At 41.6% G+C, this 19,555-nt stretch overlaps 2 protein-coding genes across 3 annotated transcripts in view; one reads left to right on the forward strand and one right to left on the reverse strand.

Moving 5' to 3' along the window:
- The window catches only part of LOC139477892 (tumor necrosis factor-like), a 32,537-nt gene extending 27,562 nt beyond the window's left edge, over positions 1-4,975 (forward strand). The window contains exons 7-8 of the mRNA XM_071260324.1: positions 301-422; positions 2,330-4,975. Of these exons, the coding sequence (XP_071116425.1) occupies positions 301-422; positions 2,330-2,611 (404 nt within the window). The 3' untranslated portion in view covers positions 2,612-4,975. The remainder of the gene's footprint in view (positions 1-300; positions 423-2,329) is intronic.
- A 2,330-nt stretch (positions 4,976-7,305) lies between these two features.
- LOC139477921 (tumor necrosis factor ligand superfamily member 14-like) lies at positions 7,306-19,498 on the reverse strand. Of its 2 annotated transcripts, none has more exons than XM_071260367.1 (6): positions 19,452-19,498; positions 10,254-10,333; positions 9,926-10,100; positions 9,157-9,187; positions 7,896-8,020; positions 7,306-7,604 (listed from the first exon to the last, which is right to left on the reverse strand). In XM_071260367.1, exons 3-6 carry the CDS (start codon positions 10,079-10,081, stop codon positions 7,332-7,334), a joined length of 585 nt encoding a protein of 194 aa, XP_071116468.1. In that variant the 5' UTR covers positions 10,082-10,100; positions 10,254-10,333; positions 19,452-19,498; the 3' UTR covers positions 7,306-7,331. The 2 variants fall into 2 exon arrangements, with proteins under 2 accessions (XP_071116468.1, XP_071116467.1); XM_071260366.1 differs by lacking the exon at positions 19,452-19,498 and adding an exon at positions 17,553-17,592.
- Between the last annotated feature and the right edge of the window lie 57 nt (positions 19,499-19,555).

Consider the following 19,555-nt stretch of genomic DNA (forward strand, 5'->3'; position numbering starts at 1 on the left):
TTAGGCTAGAGTTAGGTAAGGGTTAGGGTTAGGAGTTGGATTAGTGAAAGTGTCGGTTAGGGCTAGGGTTAGGTTAGGGTTAGGGTTATGTTAGGTTTAGGCACTATAGCAATACCTAGTTTTCATTATTTATTCATCTTACATTGCATTTGTCACTACTAATTATTCATCTTAGGGTTAGAGGTAGGGTTAGGTTAGCGTTAGGTTTAAGGTTAGAGAGAGTTCAAGTATGAATAGACAAGATGATACCTTCCGTACAAGGGCAGAATTCCACTAGTAACTCATGTTCTGTCATTTCAGGTGACATGGTCACCCTACAGTGGAACTCCAACTCCAACATGGCACACATGACTGAAGCCATAGAGTTGGACGGTGGAGCGATAACTGTCAGAAGGAAAGGCTACTATTACATATACAGCACGGTAGGTGTGTCAGTAACGGGTTACTGTAAGTACTTGTGTACAGCACGGTAGGTGTGTCAGTAACGGGTTACTGTCAGTACTCGTGTACAGCACGGTAGGTGTGTTAGTAACAGGTTACTGTAAGTACTTGTGTACAACACAGTAGGTGTGTCAGTAACGGGTTACTGTAAGTACTTGTGTACAGCACGGTAGGTGTGTTAGTAACGGGTTACTGTAAGTACTCGTGTACAGCACGGTAGGTGTGTTAGTAACGGTTTACTGTAAGTACTCGTGTACAGCACGGTAGGTGTGTTAGTAACGGTTTACTGTAAGTACTCGTGTACAGCACGGTAGGTGTGTTAGTAACGGGTTACTGTAAGTACTCGTGTACAGCACGGTAGGTGTGTTAGTAACGGGTTACTGTAAGTACTCGTGTACAGCACGGTAGGTGTGTTAGTAACGGGTTACTGTAAGTACTCGTGTACAGCACGGTAGGTGTGTTAGTAACGGGTTACTGTAAGTACTCGTGTACAGCACGGTAGGTGTGTCAGTAACGGGTTACTGTAAGTACTCGTGTACAGCACGGTAGGTGTGTCAGTAACGGGTTACTGTAAGTACTCGTGTACAGCACGGTAGGTGTGTTAGTAACGGGTTACTGTAAGTACTCGTGTAGAGCACGGTAGGTGTGTCAGTAACGGTTTACTGTAAGTACTCGTGTACAGCACGGTAGGTGTGTTAGTAACGGGTTACTGTAAGTACTCGTGTACAGCACGGTAGGTGTGTCAGTAACGGTTTACTGTAAGTACTCGTGTACAGCACGGTAGGTGTGTTAGTAACGGTTTACCGTAAGTACTCGTGTACAGCACGGTAGGTGTGTTAGTAACGGGTTACTGTAAGTACTCGTGTACAGCACGGTAGGTGTGTTAGTAACGGTTTACTGTAAGTACTCGTGTACAGCACGGTAGGTGTGTTAGTAACGGGTTACTGTAAGTACTCGTGTACAACACGGTAGGTGTGTTAGTAACAGGTTACTGTCAGTACTCGTGTACAGCACGGTAGGTGTGTTAGTAACGGGTTACTGTAAGTACTTGTGTACAACACAGTAGGTGTGTCAGTAACGGGTTACTGTAAGTACTCGTGTACAGCACGGTAGGTGTGTTAGTAACGGTTTACTGTAAGTACTCGTGTACAGCACGGTAGGTGTGTTAGTAACGGGTTACTGTAAGTACTCGTGTACAGCACGGTAGGTGTGTTAGTAACGGATTACTGTAAGTACTCGTGTACAGCACGGTAGGTGTGTCAGTAACGGTTTACTGTAAGTACTCGTGTACAGCACGGTAGGTGTGTTAGTAACGGTTTACTGTAAGTACTCGTGTACAGCACGGTAGGTGTGTTAGTAACGGTTTACTGTAAGTACTCGTGTACAGCACGGTAGGTGTGTCAGTAACGGGTTACTGTAAGTACTCGTGTACAGCACGGTAGGTGTGTCAGTAACGGTTTACCGTAAGTACTCGTGTACAGCACGGTAGGTGTGTCAGTAACGGGTTACTGTAAGTACTCGTGTTAAGCACGGTAGGTGTGTTAGTAACGGTTTACTGTAAGTACTCGTGTACAGCACGGTAGGTGTGTTAGTAACGGGTTACTGTAAGTACTCGTGTACAGCACGGTAGGTGTGTTAGTAACGGTTTACTGTAAGTACTCGTGTACAGCACGGTAGGTGTGTCAGTAACGGGTTACTGTAAGTACTCGTGTACAGCACGGTAGGTGTGTCAGTAACGGGTTACTGTAAGTACTCGTGTACAGCACGGTAGGTGTGTCAGTAACAGGTTACTGTAAGTACTCGTGTACAGCACGGTAGGTGTGTTAGTAACAGGTATAAGTCACAAATTATATAGTTTGGTCTCTGAGGTAAAATATGTTTCGCACAGATTCTGTATCATGGAAACGGAACCCAGGAGTTGGACTATGGGCGGATCATTCACGCAGTGATGAAACAGAAGGCGTCAGAGCTGGAGGAAGCACCAACACCCCTGATGAGGAACCTGCAGTCCACCCCCAGCATCAGACGGGGACGTCTCGCCTACACCACCAGCAGCCTCGGGGCCACCTTCTACCTGGAGGCCAACACCAGGGTCAAAGTTATCAGCAGTGTCCCCGACAACATCAACAACTCCCCACATAACACCTACTTCGGGTTGTTTCTTGTGTGAGGGGCCGTCCATGCTGTCTTGGATGTGAGGGGATGCAATAATGACGAAACGCGACATATTCTGCGTTGAATTCCAACACTCCTATTACTATTAACTACATTAAAATAAAAACGAATGCTTAGGGCTTCTATTGTGCACATATTTTTTAAAGATAGTACTGTGTCACTCTCAACGACACATCCACTCATCAGAGGCCCCTCTTTAGACACACGCACACACGCAGAGACACACACACGCACGCACGCACACACGCACACTGGGGCATGACTTTGTGGAGACTCGAGAGTTGACGAAGAGATTAGAAATGAATGTGTTAAGTGAGGCTGAATCATTCATTTGAAGGGCGAAGTTTTCTCAATCTGATCTAACGTCTCATTTCCGTGTGCAAATGATATTTTGAGCATTACTATATGAATTGGTCATAAAATGGCACCTTTGCATACCTTCAGGTTAATATATGATGATTCCAAATTGTACAAAATGGGAATAGTCCGCTTTGCAGACAGGTCAGCGTCGATAATCGTCACAAAGTCACAAACCCATGTCACCATCCATATAGTCGCCGCATTCGACAAGCTTAGTTTGCTGAGGACCTTTATTCTTACCCAGAACCCCACAGGATCCAAATTGTTGAGTTAAGTTTTCGCCGATTTTCTCAATATCCCCGCACAATCACGGTTTGACACCTGAAATTATCAAGACATATCTCAAAATACCTATAACAATATTATCACGGATTGCGTTTAGGATGCACAAAGTTCGAGTGTTTATTCGTTATATATTTCATTATCAATATTATCTTCCGTTTTCGTGGTAACACCTGTTTCGCCTCTGGAAGATAAGAGAGTACATCTTATTTGAGTTGATGGCAAAGATTTAAGTTTTGTTTTAACTAACTCTGTACTTTGCTTTCTTGCAACTTTGGTATCCTACTGAAAATGATCAGGACATTTTCTGGCTTATGTATTCCTCTGCCCAGGTCTTCAGCACCTTGACGGTCCATTAACATCAACATATAGGAATCCGGTTTGTATGCTCCCGGTCTCCGCTCACTGTAAAGCGTTTCATTGTCTTAGCATTTCAATGAAAATTATGACATTATTATACTGGAGATGTCTGTTCTGTCCCGCTGTCAACGTTTGAGTAAGGCGTCATGTGGACACTGCAACTAACAGAAAGTCACACCTGAACGCTGGTCGCGAAATATGCAATACAGCACTACACTACCGCGACTTTCATCGATGCTATGGTTGAACAGGTTGTATAAACAAATTTTAATGCAAACGTGTTCTTGCTAACATATGTCCCAGCCATATACATGACATGCTTCAAAATTTCTGCAGAGCACAACGAACCTTTTGGTATTGACATGTTTCTTTTTGGAAAGTCAACTTGAGTTTGGATCGCCATTGAATGAGGGTCAGAATGTCAAACTGTGAATGTTTTCATTCCATAAAATAAGGCAATGTGAAAACTAGAATTAATATTTTTTCAGCATCCCTATACATGTATCTAAACTTTTTCGGTTCACGTTAATATAATAAAACGTGCTTTCTTGAATAAAAAATGAATCTAAAGATATATTATTACATACTGGAGTTGTTCCCCTGTGACATACAGGTATCCTTTTTCATTTCTTATAATCTTATTCGTAGCGACAATATGTGGTTATAACGTGTCCGATACACGGGTACGGGTCTTGCTAATCTCTTGAAACAACCCTTAAGATAATTTCGATTAGAAATTGATGTGGGTTAGCATTGGTCTTCAACAACCTATTGCTTGCCGTAAAAGGCGTTTAGGCTTGTCGTAAGAGGTGACTAATGGTATCGGGTGGTCAGGCTCCCTGGGTTGGTTTATACAATTGCGTGGGTCGATGCTCATGATGTCAATCACTGGATTTTCTGATCCAGACTTTATTTACAGACCGCCATCATATAGCTGGAAAATTGCTGAGTGTGGCGTTAAAGTTTGTTTAGCAAACCATTCGTCTACAGAGCCGCAATTCTCTGAGCAGAGCTCTTTGGTTTCACCGAAGTAAATAATTAAAACCTTTTGAATGTTCTTGTATATATCCTTGTTCAAAAATAAATTGTTGTTAAATATAATTGTTGAGTTTATGTGATATAAAATATGTTTGTGCATGTTCATATTTCATTTATCCAAAACATACATATGTGTGCTTGAACTTTTGAAGAAAAAAGGTAATACTGTATGTTTTAGCATTGTTTCCTTCTTCAAATCGTTTTTTATGTGTTTATAGGGCGCCATCCCTGTATCCCCCGTCTCACTAGACAAGACATAATCGATCCCAGTCTGATTGGGGCTACCGGTAGCAAGAGAGGGCTAGTGGGACGGGGGACGGGGTTGGTGGTGGGTTGGTGTGGAGGGAGGTGCTACGGGGGTGAAGTCGGTTATAGACATTGACTGTATGCTTGTCTGAAAACATATTATCATGGTAATGCAGTGTCTTATATACTTAGAATTCCTGATAGACACCCATATTAGTGTTACAAATTGTTAAATGTACTTGGTTATATATATATAATAATTGGGTTAAATTTCAAAACAGTCTAATTAAACAAGCATTATCTGTTGGGAGATAGATAACAAAAATATAAAACTTCTAGAACATTTGAAATCCCTATACATGTAGTCAAACTAAGGTCGGGGAGCATCTCTTGTCTACCTTGTGACCATTAAGATCATAAGCAATGTGTTCCCATGAGGTAAAAAAGCCTGATATATTATTGCCAGAAATACTTTCACATATGATAGTAATAATGTAGTTTAGCATCATGACATCTTGGAAGGATTATTTGCAAGACATCAATTCATATGCATCTGACTGAGCCGGGTGTAGCTGGGCCTGACAAGCCATATAGACATGTGAGGAACTACAAGCGTGGATAGTTTAATGTTCGATGTCAGCCGTATCTTGGCTCTCATATCAGGAGAATATGTTGCAAAACAGGTATCATGACTCTGCTGTTAACACAGATTTCTTATGATTATGGAAAGGGTTTTGCTGACTTGTTTTCGATAAATTCATTGCATTAATTTGTCGTATATAAATGCAAAATGTATATATACTGAGTCAAATTAAAAACTTCACATTTTCAAAAGTAATCCCATATATCATATACAACGGACAAATGTATCAGAGAAGGTAATATTTAATCATAAATGTCCAAAGAAGGATTTTAATTAACGGTGGTAACCATAATTTGTTCCAAGCACCTACGGTATTCGGTAATAACATCAACAGTTTAAATCATTAGTCCCAAGCACGAGAATCTGATGGCACACAAGTTCAGTAGCGTGTATGGCCACCATGTGCGTTGACAACTGCCACACTACGTCTCTGCATGGACCTTGTGATGCTTGTTAACACATGATTGGGAAGACGACGCCATTGTTGCTGCAAAATGGTGCCAAGATCTTGCAAATTCTGTGGTTGGTTCTGGAGAGTGTGCAGACTTGTGCCAAGAGCATCCCAGACGTGTTCGATGGGATTGAGGTCGGGAGACCTTGACGGCCAGTCCATGACTTTGACTCCCGCATTCTGAAGAAAATTCATTGTCGAAATTGCTGTGTGAGGTCCGGCATTGTCGTGGGGCAGAAGGCAGAAGTACTGGTGCCAGTACCTGGTCGCGGTAGGCAGCAGCGTTGAGGTTGCCACGGATGACAAGAAGCCTGGAACGTGCATTGCCACAGAAAGCACCCCACACCATGACACTTCCGCCTCGAAATCTGTCAACGTGACCAGTTGCACGTGAAAAAACACTTTTGCCACTATAGTGTTGTGCACGGGTGATAAGAAACTTGGTCAGTACAAATGTGAACAAATGTGAAATGAGATACAAAATCGTTTCCATAGCCGTGTGAAGTTACTGTGAACCATGATAAACAACCTCTGAACTCCTTTATGGAATATTCCTTTGCTGAAAAACAATCCTCGGATTATTTTAAACAAAATACTTGAACAGACATTTGCAGAATAATTGAAACTTTAATAACGGATCAGATGATATCTCTGGTGTAATTTCACTTATTGCTCAATGCTGCTCTGAAAACCCGTTAGACTGTTTGGTTCATAACTTTCCCCATTTGTTTTTTGAACTCTGATGAAAAACTTCCAGAGAAGTGTGTCTAGTTCGTTTGGAAGTATTTCATGCATTAGGCGAATTTCATTGGGTCTTTCATTATAAAACAGTTTCTTGGCTGTGTTTTTGTTTTGATTGTCTAGAACCACACCATCGATAATGCCCTCCTCAGCAGCCACAGCCATCTATCTTGGGCGATCTATCTTGGTCGCCGTGCTGGACGTTGGTGTTTCGATGTTGAAACGTTGGTCACAGGGAACTTTTGATAATCAAATTCGGTACTATCAACCTGTAACCTGTAATATTCATTTGTCAACACGGATATCACTGTAGCACTTCCCCTTTGAGCTATTAAAACATTGTCTCCAACATCAAAGGTATCCATGTTGTTTGTAAACACCTACTCACGTGTACCGGCGAAAAAAGTCCCACTTCCGGTTATCTAATTTGCATACTTATGTCTTTTGGGTATGACATACATGTTGTTATGTCATAAGCTTATGCCATGGATAAATGCTTCAGTTAAATAATAAAAACATTTACAAAATAAAGAAAAATGTTCAAATGCAGTTAAAGTGCAGTGCTCACATTGATGTTTCCGGGAACATTAAACATTATATCAGGAACATCCCGAAGTAGTTGGAGTGAGGTGCCCTGACATGGATGTTCCCGGGAACACTGAGCCTGACCTTGACCCTGGTGTTGGCCTCCAGGTAGAAGGTGGCCCCGAGGCTGCTGGTGGTGTAGGCGGGACGTCCCCGTCTGATGCTGGGGGTTGACTGCAGGTTCCTCGTTGTGTCCTCAAGCTCTGAAGCCGTCTGTTTCACCAGAGCGTGCCGAATCCACCCAGAGGCAAACTCCCGGCTCCCGTTCCCGCTGTACACGATCTGTAATGATTGAGGGTTTACAGTTTTACGCCAATTCCATCCATTCCCCTCCCCACAACGACCTGAAGCGAGCGATGAGTAGTAATGTAAACAGTTCAACATCTTCTTCATAATGACACTGGATTATTGGACATAATAACCACATCGAACCATTGATTAACAACGAGTAATACATTACAAACATATATTTTTCTTAACAAATGGTTATGATCTGCAATAAGAGACTGACGCTTGGTATAAACCAGTGACATGCTGTGTGTACAATCGGGGCAGTCACGTTTGTCTCTGTACCTGACTGTAGATGTAGTAGTAGCCTCCCTCCTTCACAGTCAGACCGCCGTCTTTGTAGGATATCTTGTCACTGACGAAGGCTGCATCCATGTCCTGTCTCCAGGTGAGGGTCGACTCATCATCACCTTAATGGATGAAGAAAAAGCACGGGGTACAGAAAAAAATGATAGTTGATGTACGTCGTATACGTTGTCACGCGCATTGTGCGAGAGGCCATACTACTGTTAGAGCAGGACATGCTTACTCCTTTCAGGAACACCTGGTGTCATCGCTGATATTCAACGATCCATTTCTATAATTCTTACCACTATTTTCCTTTTACGCCCAAAGGAATGTGTTCCGTTGGATACTCGACATAGATAATTCCCTGGCATTGACGTTTTATAATTATAGTTATGATAGGTATATTTATCCCTTCCATCACCATGACTAGTACTGTATTCGTGCTATTACCACAATCGATTTTCTTTTCAAATTACCGACAGGTTTTAACCGTTCGGTCACACAATATGTGGGAATCACCTGTGCAGCTGGACGAACTGTTAATGACGACATGTGCAGCAGCTTTGCCCTGGTTACCTGTTGTGTCGTATATGTGTGCAGTAGCCCGGCAAAGGTTTTCAAATGTAACAACATGAATAGTATCTATTAAACGCAGCATACGACAGAAGATCCTGAATATACAACCGTTAAGGGTGTGCGTTATACGAATACGGTACGTACTACGTACATACGTTATACTTAAACATTTCTTGTTTAGTTATACAGTTTTGTGGACAACAGTATTATTCATGGTATTCTCTTTGCCCGTGTAAGGCCAGGTCAATGAACATGCGTATCACGTGCATTCCATGGTAATGGGTATCTTCGGAATAATATTGAGGATTTTGATTGGCTGATTTGATCGTCTGCTTCAATGAGATTGTACCTCCTGGTACTTTTGGGCTTCCACTGCGTTTTGAGAACATGGGAGGTTGAACATGAAAGTGGTCAGATATTTTTTTGGTAAATAAGGTCTAATGTTATTAGGTCATAAGATGGTTAGTATTATTTATTCAATTGCCGAAAACGTCTATATAACCCATTTTGATGTTTGCATTTTACAAACTTAAACGTGTCGCTGTGCTTTGTTAAACTGGTTCAGGGGATATGGGGACTAAGAACAATGATTAGTTGTCAGGGATGAAGTACTATTTAATGTAAGCAGTAGTGAGGAAGTGTGATGCTGGGTGTGTGGGGAGATAATGCAGCGTGTCTTTACCTCTGCTTGTTTCTTCTGTAGAACTGGTCAGCTGAAACATTCGAAGGTGTCTGTCACACAATGTCATCCACCCTGCTTCAACAATAAACATCAGACAACCGATAATAGATGTCTTGTCCTAAACCAGGGTTGTTTTAGAGGTAAATGTTTCAGTGAAGACAGGGTTGACTTCATCGTCTGCATTGATCCCCTGCCAAGCCCCGGTACAGATGCTAGTACCGTTATCACGTATCAGTACCCACACATACACTGTGAAATTAAGCTTGAAATCCACAAGTCTGCCTTCTTTGATACGACAGCCATTTGAACATATCGACCAGTGAAGTCACGTCCTATTTTTCATAGATATATACATGTACTTGCAATGTTTCATTCTAAAGCAGCTTTCCAAAACCGTGAGTGAGGTTTTACGCCTCTTAAAGCAAGATTCCAACAATATCACAACACTATCACTTTAACACTATTAACACAATTGATACAGTATTGACCTCAACATATTGTTCAGGTGAAATTCTACCAGTCATCTTTACTAACCATGTATGTAATTAAACTATTTGCAAAACATCCTCAGATACATTAGCAATAAGATGTATCAACTTCGTAATAATTTCTTAAAAGCAATACGATTTCCATTGTAGCAATATTCTTTGGACTGGTACTGTTGTTTAATATATTTTTGAGATATATAAGGTAGATATACATGTTTTCTCTTACTCTTACAGGATGAGTAGTTTGATACAAGAACTAATTGAAATGCAGGAGTACATACAGTTGAATCAATGAACTCCGATGTACCATATACAGGGATAAAGTCACGTGACCCTTGTCTGTCTGTGTGTCTGTGTATTACTACACCGGTCAGTGCTACAAGCAGGATGACATTCGCTACCACCAATGTAACACCAATGAGACCAAGCTTGTTCATGTTAGTCCGTGTAGAATGTCTGAAACATGGGGAAAGGGAATGTGAGTCTATTCAGATATAAAATTATTTCAATGAAGAAAAGACATGATATTCAGACTATACCTCACAAATAAAACAAATCAGCTCAATTAAAAAGATGTATCTGAACGGTTACACCAAAATACGTTTATACCTGTGTGCTGTGTTGGCCGTTCATGACGTTGTCACTCCTACATCACGATGAGGTCCAGCACAAACAGGAGACGAGCAGTTCTGTTGACATCAAAGAGGAATCAGTTAACATCTCCAAGATATTCGTAACGATGAGAAACAAGTGCAAAAGTGAGCGTGGCTCACTAATACCCCCGACCAGTCTAGTGTGTCAGTAGTTACAAATTAAATAGCTAGGATAGGGTTAGGGTTTGGAAAATTCATAAAAAATGGAAAATTAATAAAAACAATATTTTTCTTTTGACTGTGCCCCTCCATATGACACAGATTATATGTACTAAGTTTGAGATGAATCAACTGAATAGTTGAAGAGAAATCGCGCGAACAAAGTTTTCGGACGGACGGACGGAACCTTGGTATAACTATATACCCCCGACATTTTGTCGGGGTATGAAAAACATGCTGTAATACTTTAGATATACATCCAACACTACAAGGCAATGTAAGCTTTCTCCAGGCCATCCTCGTGTATGCAGCCATGGCTGAAACTGTCAATTTATGACTGATGGAAATTGAGTATTCCGGACGTCATATAGAATATCTCCTCCGATATGAGGAATAATGACTGTTCTTTCTGTGTGAAACATTCTCCTTATCAAGCACACCACCTGGCCTGTCACATGATTGTGTTGAGAAAGCCTTTGCAATAAAGAAAGCAACATTTCAGGACAAACAAAAAATAACAAATACAGCCAGGAACAGCATTAAATTGTCTTCGAATGTATTGAGGAATTCTAAAATGTCAACGCAGGTTTTCTAACGCTACAACACAACAGTGGGCATGACGCTTTAAGAATCTACTGAGACAGTTTAAGTGGCAATGACAGGACCTATTTATGACACGAATACTTCCGTTACTAATGAAGAAGGTTTGGATCTTCTATTGAAGCTGAAAAATAACAAGTCACCTTGGCAAAGTGCAATTGGTAATGGATTTATAAAATCAACAAAGCATATTATCAAACCTTACTCACTAAACCCTTTAACGGAAGACTTGTTACTGGAACTTTCCCGCCAGAATGGGGAAGACGTACGATATGTGCTATTCACATATCGGGAAACCAGGATATCACAGATAATGACAGGGACATGTCTCTGATTTACCCCCTCACTTCTAACATTCATCTTTTGATAACAGAGATACAGGCCTGATGTGACAATGCTGATATTTTACACGAATCTCAAACATGATTTAGATGCAGGCAGTTGCACAAAAATACCTTTCCAAAACTAAGGGTAGATTGGGTAAACAATAGCTTCGTTGACATTTCAAAGGAATGTGGCATCGTGAATCATGAAGAGGTTGAGAAAAATAGAGGTTAAAGCCAACTTTATTAAATTACTTGTATCTGTCTTTTCTATATATCTGTGTAAGAACTTCAATCGGTATATCTGCTTTCTATAAGTGCGACGTGGGAACCCGTCAGGGATGTGTCTTAAGCTCAAAATTATTTATCAACTTTCTTAATGAATTCATATCTGATCTGGCAGGTGACGTTCCAAATATTTCGCATTGCTACATGCAGGTGGTGTGTCTTCCATGGCTGACACTGCTCTACAACAACAAAGGGAAAAGTATATGATTATAGGTGTTTGATGTGAATTTACGTAAAATCCAAATACTTTTATTTAGAAGAGTACTATGAGAAATAAACAAATAGGGACAAGCATTTCAAAGTTCTACAGCTGTGTAGGGACTGTTTTCAACCCTGAATAATTACATTTTCGTTGTGTTCATAGAAATTCCTGCTTTCTGATTAGCTGGATTGGTCACGCGTTATTTCATTCATTTCCTAATGAATGTAAAACGGCCATCGAGGAGGACTGCTGTTATTACTGCGGAATGTCGAGGAATCCCAAAATTACAGTCGAGGGAATTCCCTTTCTGCTCACGTGTATCGTCATGAACAGGACATTTAGCGAAATTGCATATTCATTGTCCAAACAACTCTTTGAGGCCGAAGGTCAAGAAGGAATGAAACAGCAAACGTGCAGACTGGCTCACCTGTTTTTCCCGCTCGCCAATCTTCCACAACTTTCATGTCTTCGGGTTTCCCTTCTAACTAGCATTTTTCCAACTGTGGCTTCCCGTTCTCAGGAGACTAATATTTGAATCTGGCGGTAACTGACCATGTCATTTGAAACAGCCGCCTTCTCCCGGACATATTTGTTCCCGTCCGTAACAGACTGACTGTTGCATTTCTTCACACCTCCTGCCTTGATTGACAGGTACTATGAACATTGTTTTGATCCTACTCGCCGTTGATTGGCTAATGCCTTTGTAGGCGTGTCAAGTAATTTGCATTAATTAAGCAATCACCTGATTCATGTCAACCCCACAGTATGTATTCCTACATTTGGAGTGTTTATCAATGTCGTCATTTTTGTCTGCTTTGATATATACTAATAAAGATACAACTGTTTTTGGTTTAACTATTGTAGATAAAACAGTTTTTGGTCGAATTTATTTATAAGCATTGACTGTCGGTCACCGGCCGCGTCATACCAAAAGACTTTCACGGATGGTTCTTGTTTGTTACCCTGTCTGGCGCTCGGCATTAAGGGGCTATACTGTGTCTGAGTGTGGTATTCATGTTCAACTGGGGCATGGCATCTCAGAGCGCTAGCACTATTTATCGGCATCAGTCTAGACTAGTAAAAGCAGACCGACACCGACACCGACACACCGACACCGACACACCGACACACACACACACACACACACACACACACACACACACACCCACACACACTCACGCGTGCGTTCACGTCGCTATTTAAGTGCAATAAACTTGGATGTTATATTTCAACAATAATTTATTTATATTACTAGTCACATAAAGAAACTGTGCACGGAGAAAATATATTCTGGATTGAAATACAACACAGCAAGAACAAAATGATGCAGACGCTGTAGCAGCTGAATGATCGGATCATAAAAAAATGTCAACGGGACCTGAACAACATCTGTTACGATGACGTCAGAAGATCAAACTGGAGTAGGGGGTCAAACGACAAAGTCACAAAGTCAATAACGGGTATGACCACCCTGTGCGTGAATCACAGCAGTGCATCGGCGACGCATGGAGTCCACCAAATGGGCATGGAAGGCCTGGGGAATGGCCTGCCATATCCTCCTCAAATCCTGTGCCAAGTCACGGACGTTATCTGGAGGATGTGGAAGACGACGCAGACATGCTCTATTGGGGAGAGATCTGGAGAATTTGCAGGCCATGGCAGTAACATGACATGGTTATGGTGAAGGAAATCCATTGCGACCCTAGCCGTGTGAGGACGAGCGTTGTCCTGTTGAAATGTCAATCCCGGGCCATGACGTTGCAGGAAAGGAATGACCACAGGCCTCAGAATCTGATCTCTGTAGCCAACACTGGTGATATTGCCCTGAACAACCACCAAAGGGGTTCGGTGCCGTGCTGTTATCCCACCCCAAATCATCACAGAGCCACCTCCAAAACGATTCCTCTCCACAATACAGTTGCGTGCATAACGTTCTCCCAAACGCCGGTAGACACGTTGGCGCCCGTCACTGTGGGAAATGTTGAACCTCGATTCATCTGTAAAGACAACATTTCTCCACCATATTCGAGGTTGGCGAACATGATTTCGACACCATCTTAGACGGTTGACTCGATGACGGTGTGTCAGGATGGGACGTATGGCAGGGCGTCGTGGTCGAATCCCGTACTGACGTAAACGATTCCGGACAGTGTTGGGATGGATCCGGCGCAGTCCAGGAATTGTCTGGGACGTCGTTACTGCCGTTTGGAACCTGTGTCGGAGATGTGTCAATCGAATCCATCTGTCCTGTCTTGGCGTCGTTACTTGGGGACGTCCTGAACGTGGGTGGTCGGCAACGTCATTTGTGTTCTGATAACGCCTCACCAATGCCGATATCGTGTTACGATGGCATTGGAAATGTGTTGCCACCTATTGTTGCCTCATTCCCGCTCGGATCATTCCAATGGCTTCATGGCGCTGTGCAGCTGTCAATCTTGGCATGATTTGCTTGTGATATGCTTGTGTCTGCGCCTGAGAAGTTTTGAATTTTTGAATGACCACACATCATGCTTTCCAAAGCGACAGCGAATTTTGAGTTGAACATGCTGTGTACAGCTGCACAGGATGCACGTGCAGTAACACATTGCACGTCCATAGGCCCCCATCAATGACATCATATCGCATGGGACGTGCATGAGCGTTTAAATGTCTCCAATTATTGCTGTGTTCAAACCTATATTTCATATATGAACGGTGTGCCCTTATATCTATATTTTCTCCGTGCACAGTTTCTTTATGTGGCTAGTATTTATAAAGGACAAACTTGTGTAAAAGGTTTGTTACCTGTATGGAACTTGAACGGCGCCATAATTTGTCCTATATTGCACGTGCACAATGTATTATAGGGTGGGATGACCGGAGCTTATTGTGTTGTGAGTCAGAAGTATTTCCGGCATCACACTGAACCTGTCATCTATATTTCAGGCAACATAAGTACATATATAGGAGCCTGGCGTTCCCTAGTAATAACTGTTTCCGGAGGAGTTACCTCCCTTTCTAAGTGCTGGATGCTCTATGACCTGTATGACAACGGGAGTGAGTTTAAATTTAAGGTCGCACTGGCGTTGTATGTACGCATCACACAACGAATGTTTCACTGTCACCATTTGTCCTCTTGACTCCCGCCGAACACACAGGTTCAATCCTGGCGCCTCTGCCCTAATATGGCTTGAATATTTCTATTAGATATTGCTCCTCGTTCACCAATTCAGTTGTCACGTACGTGAATATTGCTGAATCACTAATTCAGTCACTCACGCACTCACTGCTTGGTAATACCTCATAAAGGAGGGTTTCCTAAGATTAGCCACGATAATAATGTTCCACGACAAATTCTTGAACATGAAAAAAATACATTGTGGTATTATTGATAAAGAATAGCAAAGCAACATTGAGCATTAAAGAAAAGATTACTGCAGTGTAGCATTATTTCCCCGTACATGACTGTAAATTTTAAGGTGTAGTCAGTCGTAGTTACCGTAGTTTTCCTAATGTTTGCCAGTTGAATATGTTAACTGAATCAGAAAAATACTTTACTTTCCTTTAAGTTTGGCAAAGACTGCGTTGGTGGTTGTTTTATTAAACGGGAAGACAGAACCTACTATGCTTGTCGTAAGAAACAACTAACGGGATCGGGTGGTCAGGCTCGTTGACTTCGTTGATGCATGTCATCGTATTCCAATTGCGCGGATCGATGTTCATGATGTCAATCACTGGATTGTCTGGTCCAGACTCTGCTGTTGCAGATGAGTTGAATTCTAACACCTTAAAAGAATTGAATCAATTAGAGTAGCTTTCAAAGTCAATAAACATCAGGTTCTGCATTTTCCCATACACTGCTTTATTCTGTGAAATATTGAGGTTTACCATGCGAAGTGGGATCAAGCTGAAACCATACACAACTACAAACTTACTTGCATGTCCTCAGGTACGAAACACAGCCAGCTTGTCACAATACAAACTCACTCCTGAATATCCAAAAATACGGTAAAAACGGTAATAACATGCAAACATCACAACAAGGTGGTAACTCTCAAATAATGCTGGCTTTGAACAAACAATACATTCAGTTATGACCCTTTCATGAATAAATATATCATGCATGCTTATGCAATGTATGACAAATTTCGTGGCAGAATCAATGCGATGACAACAGCCGTACATCGGTTTATCACTTTCAGGGATGCACACTTTCAAATGGGGCGGTCGGGTAGCCTAGTGGTTAAAGCGTTCGCTCGTCACGCTGAAGACCCGGGTACGATTTCCGACATGGGCACAATGTGTGAAGCCCATATCTGGTGTCCCCCGCCAAGATATTGCTGGAATATTGCCAAAAGCGGCGTAAATCCACAATTACTCTCCAACTCACACTTTCAAATTTCACGCCAAACTGCCTGCTTTCCCCCTCAAACCATCCACCCGCAGTTACCACCCCTGTCCAAGCCAAGCCATTCAACCGCATACCGCTAAATAGAGAAAAGTGACTTTCTGTCAGCTACACCTAGAAGTTTTCATATACCGAGACTTAGAAACAACCTATAAGTATTACCAACTTGAAAAGATGGGTATGTTTTGCACAGCGTTTTATTTGGAATAATGAACACACTATAATAATATAATAATGAACGGTTAAAATGGCCGTGTTTAGTTTGCAGCTGACCAGAGTCACAGCACAGCCCCAGTATCGTACATGACAACAATCATTTGTAAATAGCACACAGTCTAAGGGCGACACATGGTGTGTAACCCTGCCCCGTTTGTAGTAACGTGTATCAGTGTTGTGTACCCGTCAAGCTCCTGTGTCATCCAACTGCAGCTGCAGGTCTGTATATATCTAACGAGGCTATGGTGTATACTTAATGATGCTGTGTGTGAGTCAGGACGGGTTCTTCTGTAGAGAGTTAACACCACGACATAGAAGAAAATTGATTTTATTGTTATTTATAGCAAGTTATGTTCACATTGTCACACTCGCCGCGCAATGCATTTATCCGAGTAGGTTTGGCTTGTTTGTTTGTTTGTTGTTTAACGCCGCACTCAGCAGTATTCCACCTTTATGACGGCGGTCTGTAAATAATCGAGTCTGGACCAGACAATCCAGTGATTGATATCATGAGCATCGATCCACGCAATTGCATCCACCAAGTCAGCGAGCCTGACCACCCAATCCCGTCAGTCGCCTGATACGACAAGCATAGTCGCCTGTTACGACAAGCATAGTCGCCTGTTACGACAAGCATAGTCGCCTCTTACGACAAGCATAGTCGCCTGTTACGACAAGCATGGGTTGCTGAAGACCTATTCTACCCCGAATCTTCACGGGTCTTATCCGTGTAGGATTACATATGGTTAAATTGTCTGTTTGTTTAAAACGACATGTATCACTGTGTATGCTTTCAACCCGTTACAGTTACCATAGTTCGGCGGCAATCGCAAGTTACATCTCGTGACGACCGTACAGTATTGTACGAGCATACCATATCATTTAAGCATACCATTTATGAATTATTGAAAAGGAAAAGGAACATATTCAAATACTTGAAAATGAGAAAGTTTTTGTTTGAAACGAACAGGATGTAATGTACATGTTTGGTATCAGTATGTGATTAGCGACAAGATAATAACCTGTTTCTGGGTCCTGGTCGTGTCACTCAACCCAGCTCATTGTAATCTGATGACTCACCGGGAAGTCCTTGCTTCGTTTCCTCAGGAATTGACTGGGTTTTCCTCGGGAATTGATTGATATGAGATACGGGCCTGCCCGCAGATCAGATCCGATCCGATCCGAAAGCTCTCCGTTCTTCGGATCGAGCTCAATTTTCAGTATCAGTTGTAGCTTGTTTTCTAAATAGTGTGAACATATTTCAAAATATTTCACAAAATGTAAAAAGACAACTGATACTTGTACTTACTGTTGAAATAGTAGGACAACAGCATCGACAATTCTTTTTATTTATCCCGGAGTATCAATGCGATTATGTCAAAATATTACTGGTAGTCCGCGACTGCAGGGAATGCAAGCTTCTGGGAGGAAAAAAACATACACGTCGAGATCCGGTTTTCTCAGAACTGGCATTAATCAAGGAGTCTGTCAGTTCTGAGAAATACATAGTATTGCTTCTGACTAAAAGGAGACGGGTCCAATTCAGTCAAAAGGTTTATTCTTTAAACCGGTTGAAAAACCGCATCAAACTGACAAGTATACTGACTGACTGACACGGTACAAGAACTGTGGCTATATTTCTGTCCACCCCTACTTGTACTCGCACACCAGTCACTTGACTCCCACGCTCGAAGATCAATCACATGATCACTGGATCTAAATATAATCTAAATATATATCCTGCAGTAAAACTGCCTCATCTTCTGATTCGTTGACCCGCATTACGGGTGATCGGTTGATGGTTAATGGAGATGCTGGGTACACGGAACAATCGCGGGTTTATGGCTTTCCCCCAGAGTTAAGGTTTTATTTTTTGTACAACACATTTTTGCCATCTTATTCCGGATATCAAGAGAACAATTGAATTGCTTTTGTGAAACTCTTGCCAAGTTCCTTTTGTCTGGATAAATAACACTGGTGGCCCACGAGAATATCAAAGGGCAGCAGAGTGTTTCTACCTTCCTGATTTTTGTTTATTCATAATTCTTGTTTAATTATATTATTTCGAGGTCATGTAGTGCATATATAAAATAACACTTACAAAGTTATTACATTTAAAGGGATGCAGATAATAGCCAATGAGCTACGAGAACTATGCACCAATGTTTTGTTTGATGTAATCGATTAATACAACATCACTGCAGCAGTGGTAGGTGAATCTACAAAGTACCCCTGTTTACACGTTATCTTCGATGTCGTCGCAAACAGCATAACAACAAGCAAATGGCGTTCAAACCCTGATAAAAACGTGTTATTAATTAAACCAATTGAGGATAAAATGAAATGCTTCTGCGCATAACGTAGTGGCTTCATATTGCTGTATATCAAAACAAGTAATGTGACTCTAAACTGAAGAAACCCGTCACACATGTTCACAATTACACGCTGTTTTCCGGGTTGTATTGCACATATAGGAAATACCCCCTCAAATTATTTGCCAAACAATGCTAAGTTCTTTTTTCAGTTTCACTTTCCCCCATTGTCTGTAATAGAGCCGAAAATAAACACTGGTGTTGTCATTTAGATGCTGCTCCCACTCTCCGACTGAGACACCATATTGTAACTTCCATCAGGGATACATAAATGATGGTTTGACAGTCAAGGGTCAAGGCTGCTATTTTATCAACAGCCAGGTATATAAGACTGAATAACTCACTCCATTCTTAAAATAAATAATTATGTTTCAGAAACAGAGAACTTTTGTGTGCAGTTCTGTAATCGAATCTATAATTGAAATCCAACTGGAACTTCGAATTGTGAATCGGGCGTTATTGGGCCTCGCAATTGTTCATCTACCATCACCAGGTTAAGGTTCAGAGTTAATGCACTTACACATTATTTACCTGATGAAATGACAAGAGTAACTTTGTAACGTCGTGACAAATAATATATGAAGTTAAGAAAAGTGTCAGGACTTACGGAATGTCGGATGTGCCAGTTTCGGATTTTCAGATTTTCAGATTTTCAGATGCGGATGTTAAAAGCAGGAATGTACATGTTACTCAGTTGCGCGGTTGCGTGAA

The sequence above is a fragment of the Haliotis cracherodii genome, unplaced genomic scaffold, assembly GCF_022045235.1.
Source record: "Haliotis cracherodii isolate W230 unplaced genomic scaffold, xgHalCrac1.p SCAF_37, whole genome shotgun sequence".
In the NCBI taxonomy this organism is placed as follows: Eukaryota; Metazoa; Mollusca; class Gastropoda; order Lepetellida; family Haliotidae; genus Haliotis; species Haliotis cracherodii.

Excerpts from the sequence above, each read along its gene's own strand:
- LOC139477921 (XM_071260367.1), bottom strand. The coding sequence starts at position 10,081 with ATGAACAAGCTTGGTCTCATTGGTGTTACATTGGTGGTAGCGAATGTC. Across the intron at positions 8,021-9,156 it reads TACAGAAGAAACAAGCAGAG|GTGATGATGAGTCGACCCTC; the intron begins GTAAAGACACGC and ends TCATCCATTAAG. Across the intron at positions 7,605-7,895 it reads ACTACTACATCTACAGTCAG|ATCGTGTACAGCGGGAACGG; the intron begins GTACAGAGACAA and ends CAATCATTACAG.